Here is a 15806-nt window from a genome sequence, read left to right as displayed (position 1 = left end):
TGCTCTTCAGAGACCGTGCATCACCGATCACCCTGAGCGCGCACACGTGAACGCGGAGCACAGAGAGGCAGTCAGAGCTACAGGCTACAGTGAGGCTAAAAACAGAGTTCACATGACGTTTTTCGAAACAACTTTTTATGTCGCGGCTGCAGCACACTTGGATCACTACGGACGAGCAGTACAGATATACTTTGTGGATTCAATTTTGTTTTTCTTGGACGTTAGTCTGGGGCGGTCTGCCATTAGGTGTGCTAGCCGCTCCCCCCGCTGATCTCCGCAAGTGATGTGAGGACTCTAAAACTTCACCAGGGCCTCCATCGGCATATGGGTGAGTAGATANTGGAGATACTTTGTGGATTCAATTTTGTGTTCTTGGACGTTAGTCTGGCGCGGTCTGCCATTAGGTGTGCTAGCCACTCCCCCCGCTGATCTCCGCAAGTGATGTGAGGACTCTAAAACTTCACCAGGGCCTCCATCGGCATATGGGTGAGTAGATAATGGCTGAATTTTCATTTTTGGGTGCACTATCCCTTTAAGGACTTTCCAGGCCCTAATTCCTTTAAAAATCAGGTACCGAACACAGCATGATTTCAGACATGGAACAAGGCTTATTACTGTTATAACACTGAGAATTTTTATATTGAGAGGTCCACTAAAACATTTAAATGCAACACTTTAAGTTAAAGATCTAAGACTTCATTATGCACACATTTTTTTATTAGTTGTAACCTGTGTAATGTTGGCCCCTCCTCTTCACTGGCAGGAACTGGAACACACTGTTGTGCATTCCAATCCAGAGCATCCCAAACATGCTCAGTGGAGGGACATGTCTGGTGAGTATGCAGGCCATACAAAAACTGGGATGTTTTCAGCTTCCAGGAATGGTGTACAGATGGACAATGCATTATCATGCTGCAACATGAGGTCATGGTGGCGGATGGAAAGCATGATAATGGGTCTCAGGATCTCTTTACGGTATCTGCGGGCATTGAATAACTGCCATCAATAAAATGCACCTGTGTTTGTCCTCTGTAGCTTATGCCAGCCCACACCACAACCCCACCGCCACCATGGGGCACTCTTTTCACAACGCTGGCATGAGCAAATCACTCGCCCACGCTTGCAGGTGAAGATGCTAGACATGGAGGTCCTGAGCTGGTGTGGCTACACATGGTCTGTGGTTGTGAGGCTGGTTGAATGCACTGCCAAATTCTTAGGAACAACATTAGAGATTGCTTATGGTAGAGAAATGAACATTCAGTTCACAGGCAACAGCTCTGATGGACATTACTGCAGTCAGCATGCCGACATGCACTGTGAGATAAAACTGCCCATTTTAAAGTCGCCTTTTATAGTGACCAATCCAAAGCACACCTGTGTAGTAATTATGCTGTGTAATCAGCGTCTGGATGTGCCACACCTGTCAGGTGGAAGGTGGAGGGAAAGATGCCCAAACACACACATTTTAACACATTTGTTAGTCAAATTTGAGAGAAATACGTCTTTAATGTGCATTAAAAAAGTCTTGGGGGCAAAAACAAAATTTGTTTTTACATTTTGGTTTAGTGTAGCAGGTTTTACAGAAGGTCACAGGCAAGAATTAAAAAGAGAGGCTTGAATGTGTGGAAATGTTTCAGTTGTGCTGTGTCAAAGTGACAGACAACATCAGAAGAACCTCAATTTCTATTCTTTCACAAAATGTATAAATTCAAGCATTTTCAGTGACCAAGTAGCTTTCATGGCCTTGATTTTTTCTCTCAAATTCACAACGTTTTCAAGGATTTCAAGGACTCATGGGAACGCTGAATAAAGTGGTGCAATTAAATGAGAACAGAAGTTGTGTGCTTTGATCTCGGTATGTGAGTACAGCAATTAAACATTGTCGGAGTCCAGATGACCCAGGTTCTTCAGGTGTTTTTTGATCAAGTCATGCACAGTGAAAGAGAAAAACAAAACTGAAACAATAATACCGGCCATGGTTATCAAAGTAAACCAAAATACAAACAACAAATAATAATCTTGAAGTAACTGATGTAAAAATTGATATTTAACTGAACAGAGACATCACGTTTTTTTTTATAAAATAAACTGAGATACTTTTTGTTTTTAAGCATTACACAAACAGTACAGTTACACACTGTGTGCAGTCTTAAAGGGATAGTGCACCCAAAAATGAAAATTCAGCCATTATCTACTCACCCATATGCCGACGGATAAAGGGAGTCCAGCACTGGAAACCTGGTGGTGTAGTTGTTTCAAATGCAAAGCAATGCCATCGGATGAGGAAAGTCTTTGCTGCTCAGACAGGGAATTGGCGATGCCTGCACTTGAGAATCTGGACATCAGTACTGACGAGACTGCTGCTCTTCAGAGACCGTGCATCACCGATCACCCTGAGTGCGCACACGTGAACGCGGAGCACAGAGAAGCAGTCAGAGCTACAGGCTACAGTGAGGCTAAAAACAGAGTTCACATGACGTTTTTCGAAACAACTTTTTATGTCGGGGCTTCAGGACACTTGGATCACTACGGATGAGCAGTATGGAGATATTTTGTGGATTCAATTTTGTGTTCTTGGACGTTAGTCTGGGGCGCCGTCAGTCATTAGGTGTGCTAGCCGCTCCCCATTAACACATTAAACTTAGACTTATTAGGAATCGTCTTTTGTCATCAGCATGCATCACCACCACAATCATCAGGATACATCTCATGGCCCAGTGCAATTTGTAATACCCAAGGGGAACACGTGAAACCAGTAAAGGCTGGAAAACAAATAATGGATGATGTGGTCAGAGGTCATTTAACTGTTCAATAACAAACGGCAGCAGTGAAGAGCAGTTGTGATAAGAGGCTTGTTTACTGCCGTCTCCACACTGTGCACAGATCACTACACTGAACTGAGTTTAAGATAAACGAGTGCTTGTCACAGTCACTTGGCAGTTAGCGCTGTCGCCTCGCAGCAAGGGCGTTTTGATGTGTGCTGGAGAGAGGCTGCCCTCTGCTCCGCTGAGTCAAATTCCGAGTATGAATCAATGCATGTAAAGTACCTCGATAAATCTAATTTTTTCCTGTCATGGACTCATGAAAGCAGGAGAGTAGTGGATAGTGTAGATAGATGATAACACAGAGATAGACGGGCAAAATGGGGGTTTAATCTAATGAATTATTGTGAGGATGCTTTTACACAAGGTTATCTCAGGGATGTCAGAATGATTCAGTGATGCTGCTCAGCTGGGCTCAGCATCAAATGTCCAAAGTGACCCTGTAGTTTCTCAGAGTAAGAGTCAGCTTTGATGGCCGAGTAAATATGTACACATACAAGGAGTCTGACTCCAGTTTTTTATTACTCTTGATGCATTGTACATACACTATGGATGTCCAAATGTTTCCGAATGAGGGCCAGGTTAGATAATGTGATACCTGCAGACCAGCTGCTGCTTGCATCATATGAGTGTTCAAAAAAAATGACATACAATTGACACAAACACCTCTGTTTCATGTTTGAGTGCAAAAGTAAACAACTTCCCATCGCTCCTGAAAGCAGCGGCCAGTGCTGTTGACTTTAAGCATCTTTGCTTTGGCCATGTCTTCTACCGATCAGGAAATGTCTGCTGTTAGGTAACCACTGGGTTGCTTGTTTACTGTCTGTTCAGGAAAACAAATTAGGTCTGCTTGTGTAGTCCCTGCTTGGTGCATGTCTACAAACTGTATGGTAGTCCCGCCATTGTGAGGTGAACGAAAAAATCAGTAACCAATATTGTGTGGCGGGCCATGTTTTGTCTATTTTGAGAGACAAAGGAAATCGGTCCGCACTTTGGAGATGCCTGACATACACAGAACTAGACATAGAATTAAAACAAGGCCAACAAAAATGACCAAGATCAAAAAGCTACTGGGATTGTAAACAGTAAAACAATAATGCAATGGTGCAGAGTGCAAAGGGTGCTAGAACAGTGGTCATCAATATTTTTCAGGCTAAGGACCCCTCAACTGACAGAATGATGGAGCAGGGACCCTCTGCTTAGAGCTTCTTCTGCAATCCAACTCACATCACCATCTGCCTGCTTGACTACCACTGGTTTTAGAGCCTTCAGCTGCTCTGCCTCCCACCTGTGGAGCTCTCTCCCACCATATTTGCTATAATGACTCCCTTTCCCCCTTCAAATCCTGTTTGAAAACACACCTTTTCAAGCTGGCACATTCAGTCTGATTTAATGGAGACACACATATGGTGACCTGCACTGATGATGACCTTGTGATGATGATATCATACCTAATATTTATAATTACGACTTTTGTTTAGTCATTACAGAATTGCTGCTTGTTTGTTTTTTTTAACTCTGTTTTGTCTGAAAGGTGCCTATAAGTAAAATGAATTATTATTATTATCCATCCATCCATCCATCCATCCATCCATCCATTGTCATCCCCTTATCCGGGGCCGGGTCGTGGGGGCAGCAGGCCAAGCAGAGCACCCCAGACGTCCCTCTCCCCAGCAACTCTTTCCAGCTCCTCCTGGGGGACACCAAGGTGTTCCCAGGCCAGATGAGATATGTAATCCCTCCAGCATGTTCTGGGTCTGCCCCGGGGCCTCCTACCAGTGGGACGTGCCTGGAACACCTCCAGCGGGAGGCGGCCAGGAGGCATCCTGATCAGATGCCCGAGCCACCTCAACTGACCCCTTTCGACGCAAAGGAGCAGCAGCTCTACTCCGAGCTCCCTCCGGATGTCTGAGCTCCTCACCCTATCTCTAAGGCTGAGCCCAGACACCCCACGGAGGAAACTCATTTCCACCGCTTGTACCTGCGATCACATTCTTTCGGTCACTACCCAGAGTTCATGACCATAGGTGAGGGTTGGGACATAGATGGACCAGTAAAGTGAAAGCTTTACGGCTTTACGGACGTGCGCAGCGCCGGCATCACTGCAGAAGCCGCACCGCCCTTCATATTTAAAATTGCATTGCATGTTAAACCACTCAGATGGAGATTGTCAGACAGACAGCCATATCACCTCCTGGCTGCAGTCTTGACCTGTATTTGCTTGTCAGGCAGTTCAGACATGAAACGCCACTTTCACAAGATAAGTTGTTACAAAAGGCAAAATGCTCTGGATTCATCTTCATGTGTATTTTCAGACATCTTTTCATTTGTAAGAGTGAAAAAATTATCAAACAATAATTTGGCGGCCCCCCTGCAATCTTGAGGACCTCCTAGTGGTCTCAGACTTCCTGTTGAAGACTGAGGTGCATGATTAATGCAACAGGTTGCTTCAGATACATGAGGATTTCTGTGTGTAAACTCACTCAAAAAATCTGAAAAAGTGACACGAGTAAAACAAAAATCGATAAAATTAGGGAGTCAAAAGAAGGTTTACTTTTTAATTATAGTTAGTTACCCTGTGACCAAAAGAGGGCACTGTGGTTCCGCTGCTGGCTCGGCTGTTGGTGCTTGACACCACAGATGTTGACAACCTATAACTTAGGGCCTGTTGTATGACATCCTGCCCCTGAATAAATAATACTCTACTTGATAGAGTCACAAAAACATCACACTGTCAAAGACTCTCTCTCTCTCTCTCTCTCTCTCTCTCTCACACACACACACACACGCACACACATGAACAGCATGTTGTTTATTAAGGCTAAAATGTTTGATATTGAAAAATGTTTTAATGGAAACCCAGCTGTGACTCCCCCAAAATACAGTGTTTATATATTATCTTTACTAAATAAGAGTTTCTGCCAAACAACATGGCAACAGAGTCTATGTTGGAGTGAAGCCTGTACAGGCTGGCACCGCACACTAAACTGGATACCACATCGAGTCCTAGCTGGACGGGGGACAGTTTAATTACACGCTCGCGCACTTCACTGACTGCCTTGTGGAGTTGATAATGAACACGTCACATCTACCAGGAATCCAGCTGGTGTATTAACCACCTTATTAGTTTTAGCATTGGCTTGGCCGCACTATATCCTGAGTGCTGGTAAATGATCACAGTGGCACGGAGCCACGGGGGAGTTTGCTGTCAGTTAATGCAGTTACAGAGCACTGCATACACTTAATGCTGCAGTTTAAAGCAAACAAAATGTAAATAAAAAGGTTGCCCCAAGATTGGTACTGGCCACCACCTCTAAAGTGACTGACATGTCTTTTAATGCAAACATTAGACAGCTACATCTCCGAAGATTTTCATGTTTTTTGATGCTGTTTTTAGGTCAGAATGTGTTGAAAATGTCAGGAAACACATTATTTTAATTGTGATCGATTGAAAAACATAAAAGGCTGAGTTTTATTTTCAATCATGCATGTGAATGTATCGGTTTTCAGTGATATTTGGACATTTTCTGTTCACAAAAAGCATTTCAAGATATATTAATTACATTACTAATCTGTATTCAACAAATGAATGCTAATTTTAACTATGTTTGCATGTATTTATGCTCATATAGTGTGACAGTGAAGCAAACTAAAGCTATACAGTGTGTTAAGTGTTTCTTAATTCAAATAATCTTTGAAAAAAGCCAATCTTTGTTATTCATGATATAGCAAAATGAAGGTTACAACATTGTAACTCTAGTTCTATTTGCACAGGCTGGAGTGTAATACTCTCCTCCAATCACGAGCACTGAAATTCACATTGAAGTAGCTGGCCAATCAGGACATGCCTTCTCACATACATGCAGAGCCCACAGTATATAAGGAGGCACAAGATGCCGTCAGCTTGTCCTTCATTATCTTCAGTGAGTGGCAAAAAGGTGACAAGGTCCCTAGGTAGAGAGACAATATTGTAACCTTTGTTCTAGCTCACATAGGCTCCGCCCTCTACTGGACTCTATGGATAAAGTCAGTGGAGCCTGATGAAGTGACCCAGCCACAATGATCCTGACCAGTGGTCCCCAACTGGTCCAGCGGGGTCCAGATTTCCCCTTAGTCATTAGTTGAAGGTCCACATAGTTTAATACATTTGGCATGTCTAGTTTACTGTCTCTGTCAAGTAGCTATCTGTTAGTCATTCGTTCTACAGCAGGAAACAGCACTTCAAAATAAAAACTCTGTGCCAGAAATTCACTGGATTAAAAAAACATAAAGTGTGTTTTTTTTCACAAACTTGACACGTTTGCGAGTCACTTGTAGTCCATTCAGGATGAGCCCATGACCCACTTTTGGACCCTGACCCACCTGTTGGGAACTACCAAGCCAGAGGTTAGTCATCGCAGTTTGCCTTCTTCTTTATTACTTAGGCTGCTGCAGCGGAGAAGTAGGGGGCCCCAGCCAACCCAAGTGGTAGGCCACCAAACTGGGTGGAGCCATGGCCTAACTTTGCAGGGGTTGAGAGACAAGCAATATAGACTAATCTCCCGGGTCATCAAAGAACACGGAAACATGTAGGCGTAACATGCCCAGAGGTGAGTCAGGTGCAACACTGACATACACCCAACTGTTTTCACCAGTTCTGAGTCGTTCCAGTGAGCACAGATCCTAAAAACAAGCCTGAGCTGATCAGTGGGCTCTGAAGAGAAAAAGGATGGGCTGATAGCATCAGACACCCCTTTACATACTCCACACGTTCAGAGGTACAGTCGGAAGTCCACTAATATTCCACTATATTTGGGCAAGATAGTGAACCCCAATTTGCTTTTGAAGGCTGTTCCATAGGAACCTGCACCATGTATTGTAGCCTCGGCCACCAATGCTTAAATGAAGGATGTACCATGTAGTGTAAAAAGCACTTTGAGTAGTTGGAAGACTAAAAATGCTATACAGTTGCAGTCCATTTACCATCTACAATTATGCAAATTTCAGTGTGGGAATGCATGCTCATGACTGGCAGAGTATTACCTGTAGAGTCCAGCAGAGAGCAGAGCCCGTGTGAGATAGAACATGTAGTGTTATATAATGTAAAGTACCTCCAATTTATGATCACCTAATTGTGCAAACATGCAAAAAGCAAAAACCTAGTTGTCATTCAACATTAAAACATGTCAGAACTTCTGGCTTAATGATTTAAAATTGCTGCCGTAACCTTTTCCTGTCAGGGAGGCCTACTGCGAGATTTAAGAGCATCTCTCCTTTTCATCACCCACCTTCTCCTGCTGAAAATAGAGTTCTCTGTATTCTCCCTAACTGGATTTCACACACCGTTACAGCACATACAGCAGGGTGAGATATGTTGCCTTAAAATCACACATGACAGAGACACTTTGGACTCTTGGTTAATGATTTCAGCTTGTGATTCTGGTGTCTTTTTTTACTGACACATATAAATTGCCACTTTTTCAGGGTAACTATATAACAGCCTGGGCTGTTATATAGTTACCAGGCTGTTAAAACACAATACAACAAAGGCTACAGCTGCACTGAAGGTCAAATAATGGGTCTAAATAACAATTGGCACTGTGCACTGATTGGAGCCTCTCCAGATCCCAGCCAGATTAACAGACTAACTCCAAAATAGCAAATTGCACAGGTCTTGGATGTTTTAAGAGCTTGACTCTGTGCGGTTGGGCATGTTGTGAATTGTTGCTGCAGCCTGTCAATGGCAATGACAGAGATCTGAAGGAGGGGGGGCTGGCGCTGAGCTATGTAGGGCTGGATCCGTTTATAATCGTACTGACATACACAGTTTCCGTCGGTTAGCTCCAGCCAGACACTGACCACTTCAGTCATGTGCTGTTTGAAAAATAATGAGGAACAAACTGCAGCCGTGACTTATCCAGCACGCACTGATCTGGTGATTATTTTATGCTCTAATGTCCTGTCTCTTCCATGGCGGACTGGGCCACAGTGAGCAGGAGCAGAGAGGCAGCATGATTGTTTTTCTGTGATTTCTTAATTGTATCTAAAGGATCTTAGATAATGTGTTCTCATGGATTAATATCAACCTGCAACTACATTTCAAAAACTCTCTGTCTGCAACAACCATTAAACAGTCCATGCACAAACTGTTACTGACAGGTTATGTTAACATGGGCTACCATTTTGGTCTAAAGCCCACACTGTCTCTGACATCATCCCCATAAATTTTAATCTAATCCTCCAGTTAGCTCATAATGAATTGTGTTTGATTGACGTGGGTAGATTTTGTTTTAATCATGCATGACAACTGGATTATCATCACCACAGTGAAATTATTCTATTCGTGCTCCCACAATATTGTTGGTTTTCCCAACCTGTGGTCGCGGAGCAAAGGCGATCTCACAGCTCATTCAAAATTCACATTGACTCAAAAGTCTGTGCTTTTTATTATGAACAGGAAATTTCTAAACTCGTTGATATCCCTCAAAAGAGATTCAAGGTTCGAAGACAAATGGACAAATTTTAAAGTATGTGGTGCAACACTGAAAGCTTAACAAATGATGAAGGCCATGACCCTCCTGACATTTGCCACTCTTTGCCTGATTGGTTGCCGCTTTTGTCACATGAGATGGATGGCAGCCCATGATTGATGTACAATCCCAGAGCTGTAGAGTAACATCTTTGCGGTGCAAAGACAAAGGGATGTAATGAAGTAGGTGCAAAGATGATGCATCTGCAGAGGGAACAAAAAGCATTAATTCAACACATTGACAAAAAAATAAATAAATTCTTCAAAAGAAAACACAAAGGAAGGAATGGATTTGTATCACTTTATTGTTCAATGACAGACACTGTTCAGCTTAATCAAGCCTTTGACATTGCATGAGAAATTGTTTTATCTTCCAATTTTAGCTTTCACTTTCATTTTTTTATGGCTGGGTCGCACCATCAAAATCGATTGCAGCACCCGTACATGAATCAGAATGTCCTTTTTAATTCATTCTGTACCGCACCACCCAGCCTCCAAGTTTAGAAAATAGAAAAAAATACTGGAAAACTGTGAGCATTTAATTCGAGTAATTAATTTAAGATTTATTTATTTTTAAGATTTTACTTTTTAAGGGATTTGGTGACATCTAGTGGTGAGGATTGCAGGCTGCATCCAGCTGAAACTTCTCCAGGCTAGAATTCCTTCAGTGTTCAGAAAGTTTTTACTAAGACCAGAATTATCCACAGATGTCTCCCCTTCTCCACGTTTCACATTACAAATCAGTGTTTCTGTGATGTGGCTCATTGCAGATGGGCTTCCGACTACAATGGTTGATGTGAACCCCTCCAGAAAAACACGAATGCCCTTACATAGAGCCTGTGTTTGATTTGTCTGTTTTGGGCTACTGTAGCAATATGGCAGTGCATGGCGACCTCCATAAAAGAGGACTCACTCCCTATGTAGAAATATAGAGCTCATACTAAGGTAAGGAAAACACAATTCTTATTTTCATTTCCTTTTCTGCCAATATATCCTCTTAACTCCTCCACACTGGACCTTTAATAGAGTAATGCAAACTGTTATTAGTCTTGCAGGAGTGTAAACTAAAGGAATCAGCCCTCCAGTCGGGGTAGTTATGGTTCTTATCTATGGCGCCAGATTTACCTGCTGTCATGAAAGTAAAATGAGCTGTCCAACCGTTACCCAAAGAAATGGCTCACTGTTTTAGAGATTAGGCACATTATCTTTGGTAACAATGATTTGGTGACTTTTAATTTTACACTGTATTTTTAGCAGAACCTCGAAAATGTTCTACTGCTGCATTAGTGCTGCAGCCTTCTAAGCACTGAGCATGCTCAAACTTTCTTTGATTAATTGGAAAAATATTAAGACATTTACATCAAGTTTATTTGTGAAGCACAGTCGCATGCTGAAGTGTTTCATGATGCAGACAACACGCAGAAATACACACCAACAACATGAGAGAAGCTAAGCTAAACAGAAATGCATTGCAATATTTTCAAGGCATTATAGATGCAAACACAGAATTGCCATACTTGTCCTGTGACCACAAAAATAATTTGGACTGATTGGCTGGAGGCATGTCAGATTAAGTACGTGCTTTATAGTGTGCTTATAGTTTTATAAGTGGATACACAGGTTACAGGACGCAGTGTAACAAATGTTATTGGAAAGAAAGAGTTATTTAGACCCATCCAACATTTGTATGTGGGACCCATGTGGGTGGTAAAAGAGTTGAAAAATGGGCCCTGTATGGGATTGTCCAAGGGTTCCATAACTCCATAACCATAATATTCAGTGAATGTAGAGTCTGTAGGCAAACCCCGGAGATCTTGCCTCTGGAAGAAGAGCGGAAGAGCCCTGGTTTCCGGTTGTAGGCTGTTTGTAGTCCGCGTGATATTGACCAATCACGTTTGAGCCGGCTGCAGTTGTTGCCAGGTTAAACGGTCTGTGCGGTGAACTAATGAGGTGGAACATAATTGGCGTCACTGCAAACTCTGAATCCATCGCAATGGTTCAGCATATTTACTTATATATAAACGGAAGTCGTAAACGGAAATTCGCCTCCTCCGCCCAAATCAAACCGGAATGCCAAAAAATCGGGGGTCTGCCCCCAGAGGCTGTATCGCCGTCTGCCGGAAGTCAGACGCCGAATACAGCCGATGGGTTCCAAGAATGATGTGGGGCCCACTTGGGCAAACTCACCCATATGGGCAACTGGCATTCGGCCATTATGGAACCCATGGACAATCCCATATAGGGCCCATTTTGAAACTCATTTACTAACTACATGGGGCCCTTTGAATGAGCATCTTAATCAGTATTTGTGAAATCTAAAGGATTAAAACAGCTATGATTCTCATATGAATGTAAAGTATGGCCTTTGGAGGCTGCTCCACTCTAAACTGGTTTGCACATAAACTGAATATTTGCTTGTGTTGGTTACAATTTTCATTTCATAACAACGTGAACACCAGAGACACCAACCTGGCTGCCCCTCTGTCTACAAAGTCCGCCTTCATCCAAGTGTGAATGGCAGCTTCACAAAGTGGCACTTAGTGTCATCCTGGATTACTCTCTTAACTTCTGTGTTGCTGACACTTTGCTTTCAGAGAGGCTTCTTCACATAGAACTACACTTGAAAGTCCAAGATCAGACAGAAACAGCATTCGTAGCAGCAGATTTGAGCGTAATGCTGTGCAAATCCCTCTGATCAGACCAGATAAATGTTCATCATAAACACGTGTCCTGTCACAGCATGTGCGCAGTGAATACTGCTGCGTCATTGGTTGCAATCTTGAATGGCAATCACTGATAATTGCTGAGAATTGCAGTTCCCACTTCCCATCAAACAGCATTGTGGCATTGTAATTTAAACAACTTCAACCCCTCTTGTACAGCAATCATGATTTTCTTCATTTTCTTCATCCCCTCCTCACTAATAATCACCACACTTTACTGAACACGGTCAACGGTTCAGGATAAGGGAGGTCACACAAAGGTTGTGTTGTTGGAAATAGCCTGATTAACAGAAGGTCCCAGGCGTGCGACTTCAGCTACTATCATCCACATCCTGATGATGTACACCCACTACAACAACCATTGTCTTAAATAGAAGCACAAAGGCATATCCTTTTATAGACGTCCCCTATTGTAGGCTGTGTGGTTGGGCACTGTAGGGGGGTGGAGGACATGACACCTGTGGACAGTGGATAAAGGGGCCTAACCTCTAATGGGTCACCTCTATCCGCAGTGTGCTGGATCCCTCTGCTGTTTCGGTCCTCCACTTTGTCTCTTGAGAGCTTCTTGCGATGGCCCCAAAGAAGAAGGAAGAGCCGAAGCCTGCAGCAGCAGCACCCCCCAAACCCCCAGAGCCTGAGCGCCCCAAGACCCCGGACTTTGACCCTACAACAGTGACGGTAAAACAAGAGAAAAACAGCAATATTAAGCAATGCTGATAAACTCTACATCTGCTTTAAACTTTAAATATAAAGATGTTTTTATTTTTATCATAGTCGCATTTCTATTTTTCTTGCTAGAAGATCATTATCAAAAAGAAGGTTTCACAGAAATTGTTCAGTGATAACCAGCCAAGCTTGTGTTTAAAGAACGTCAGAGACCCCATGTGATCTAAACCTGGCAGTGCAAGCAAAACTGTACAGCTGTTTGAATGGATTATGGTTATGCTGGCAATTTGTTTAATAGTTACAGTCATTTTAGCTTTTCATCAAACTTCAAACATGCATAATAAACTGTGTTATACAGTTACAGAGAAGCTGTGACTTCTTGTCAGGAGGAGGTTCAGAGGCAAACCAGCTGATACCAGACATCATGGAAAGATCCTCTGCTGACTTGGCCCCTTCTCAATGGATAAATGTTTTCCTGGTTTAGCAAGCTGCCATGTTACAATGGAGCGCGGTTAAAGCCACAAAATATGATTTTCATTATGTCTGTGAACAGCGGACCACCCGCGCCATTCCTCTGAGGGCAAAAGGGGTGGAAAAAGCGGGAGAAAGAAAAATATAGATAATTGCATCCATCGCCATCCATCTTTAAACATGCTTATAAGTGTTTGGATAATATTTTTACTAAGCTTCATGGAGGGGCTGGGGTTTCTAGATATCCAGACATGAAACAGAAAATGAGGGCACCATTTGATCGGAGGCCAAAATATACAGTATAAATAGTCATCATTTGTCGCGGCTATTCAGAGCTATGATTTATTTTTAGACTTATAACATAAGTGGCATACAGATGCAGTTGTTTTTATTAAAGTCTTAAAGCATCTCCATGTGGTGGATGAATTAGCAGCTCTGGTGAAATTAAGTGCATCAGCACTGTACAGGACATAATCCTTAGGCTGTGACTTCTGCACCTTGTTGAGACTGTATCTTACATCCTGGTGGTGCATACAGTATCAAACGTTCCTTGCGACATATCACATCTAAAAATAAACTCAAATGAAGCTGACAGTAGCCGACAGGGGAAGGGGTGTTCGACCCAAGGTCACTGATAAACAATGCACTATGATCAGAGCAGATGCAGACTGTAACTCGATCTGTTGGATTGACATGACAAAGGTGGAGGGCTCACGTCCAGTGGTTTGTTTAAAATTCATTTCCATTGCTGTAAATCCCACTTCTTTCTCTTGTGGATTCCTTAATGATCAGCAGCATCTAACCGCCTTATGTGCTTTGTCTCTTTCCAGCTGGAATTTACCCCCGAGCAAATTGAGGGTAAGGTTAAGATTGTTGTTTCAGATGTCATTTGTGTTGCATGGATCGTTCGATAGAGGGATTGAGTGATTTGTATGATCATGCTCTCAAGTAGTGTGTGAGAAATGTTTAGCAACAGCTGATGATACAACGGCTCAGGGATATTATTTTAAAATAAACATTTACATCAAAGTAGATCCATTTGAAAAGATGATGAAGGCACATGTCAGTCAACGTAGAGTTGAACACCTCAGGGTTTGACGTTTTCTGGTTTCCTTTTTAGCAGAGGAGCCTTTTACCTTTTATGTCTTTGAAGCACCTTCAAGGCCTACCCTCAAAGATTCTGCATGCACTCTTGGATCGTAATGAACTGAATAGGAATCAGGAGGAATAACCTGTTTGTCTTTTTGTTCACAGATTTCAAAGATTCTTTCCAGCTGTTCGACAGGACACCAGGCAACGAGATGAAAATCACTTACGCCCAGTGTGGTGATCTGATCAGGGCTTTGGGCCAGAATCCTACCAACACAGAGATAATGTATGTCCTTGGAAAGCCCAAGCCTGAAGGTGGGTTGTATGCACCGTAACAGAATGCTGAGTGATCCGCCTGCATGTGCGCAGTCAGATCAGTGTTGCACTGTGTTGAATCTGGTTCAAGTAGCATCTGTTTAATACAGAGAAAGGTTCAAATAACGTTCATGACTGAAGCCTGTCCAGTTATCCTTTTCTGTGTTAAAGCCACTTTTTTCCTCCCGCAGACATGCAGACCAAGATGCTTGACTTTGACCAGTTTCTGCCCATGCACCAACACATTTGCAAAGCCAAGGACCGTGGAACATATGAGGACTTTGTGGAGGGTCTGAGGGTATTTGACAAGGAGGGGAACGGCACAGTCATGGGAGCCGAGCTCAGGCACGTCCTGGCAACACTGGGTGAGTAAAAGCCTCTTACCACAAACAGATTTTGCAAAGCTGTCTTTATAAGGATGCGTATCGAGCTGACACTCCTCCTGGTTTCTTCCGTATGGACCACAGGTGAGAAGATGAGGGAGGACGAGGTGGAGCAGCTGATGCAAAACCAGGAGGACGCTAACGGGTGCATAAATTATGAAGCTTTTGTGAAATACCTCATGGCATCTTAAAAAGGGTATTTCAGCCTCATTGTCATTCTGGTACTACGTCTGTCTGCATTATGAAATCAGTATGAGTGAGTAATGAGTTGGTCTCTCCTTAACTGGGAACCAAGACACTTAATTCTTGACTGCGGAAGATCTTTCCGTTTCTGTAAATCCCATCTTGTATATTTCTCATCTCCATGCATCTCGGATGGGTCTCTAACTCATCAATGTTTCACCTTGTTTTTCTAAGACCAACTGTGTTGATGCCGTGCACACATTGCACCTTACCTACATGCTGTGGATCATGGTGAATAAATAAATTCATTTTGATGCTGTTCTCTTTTTCAAATCCACAATTCAAACCTGCACCACACATTATTAAAGAGATGATTATACACACTTTAACTCCAGCACGCTGTCAGTAGTTTATTAGAAAAGCAACTTTTCCATCATGAATCTTTGTCAGGCACTGGAGCTAAAAAACTCTTTTGATTTTATTCTCAGAGAGCTCCTAACTTAAAATCTTTAGTAAGGAATCTTCTTTCACCATTTTCACCTTAGGAGCTCTTTCAGAGTCTAAGATGCTCTGTGAATAACTGTCATCTTAACAACTTTCAGGGCAATTTCTAAGAAAACGTCACAATTATAATAATTCTTTTTAG

At 42.7% G+C, this 15806-nt stretch overlaps 1 protein-coding gene across 2 annotated transcripts; it reads left to right on the top strand.

The window, feature by feature from the left end:
- Positions 1-761: 761 nt before the first annotated feature.
- myl13 (myosin, light chain 13) lies at positions 762-15474 on the top strand. 2 transcript variants are annotated; one of them, XM_050074970.1, is made up of 6 exons: positions 762-833; positions 12566-12731; positions 14021-14048; positions 14445-14594; positions 14786-14959; positions 15062-15474. In XM_050074970.1, the coding sequence occupies exons 2-6, from the start codon at positions 12624-12626 to the stop codon at positions 15166-15168; spliced, it is 567 nt and encodes a 188-aa protein (XP_049930927.1). In that variant the 5' UTR covers positions 762-833; positions 12566-12623; the 3' UTR covers positions 15169-15474. The 2 variants fall into 2 exon arrangements, with proteins under 2 accessions (XP_049930927.1, XP_049930928.1); XM_050074971.1 differs by lacking the exons at positions 762-833; positions 12566-12731 and adding an exon at positions 13864-13913.
- The last annotated feature ends 332 nt before the right edge of the window (positions 15475-15806 follow it).

This window comes from Epinephelus moara, chromosome 21 (assembly GCF_006386435.1).
Source record: "Epinephelus moara isolate mb chromosome 21, YSFRI_EMoa_1.0, whole genome shotgun sequence".
Taxonomy (NCBI): domain Eukaryota; kingdom Metazoa; phylum Chordata; class Actinopteri; order Perciformes; family Serranidae; genus Epinephelus; species Epinephelus moara.
The sequence above is the reverse complement of the archived record's forward strand: the minus strand, read 5'-3'. Positions and strand labels throughout refer to the sequence as shown.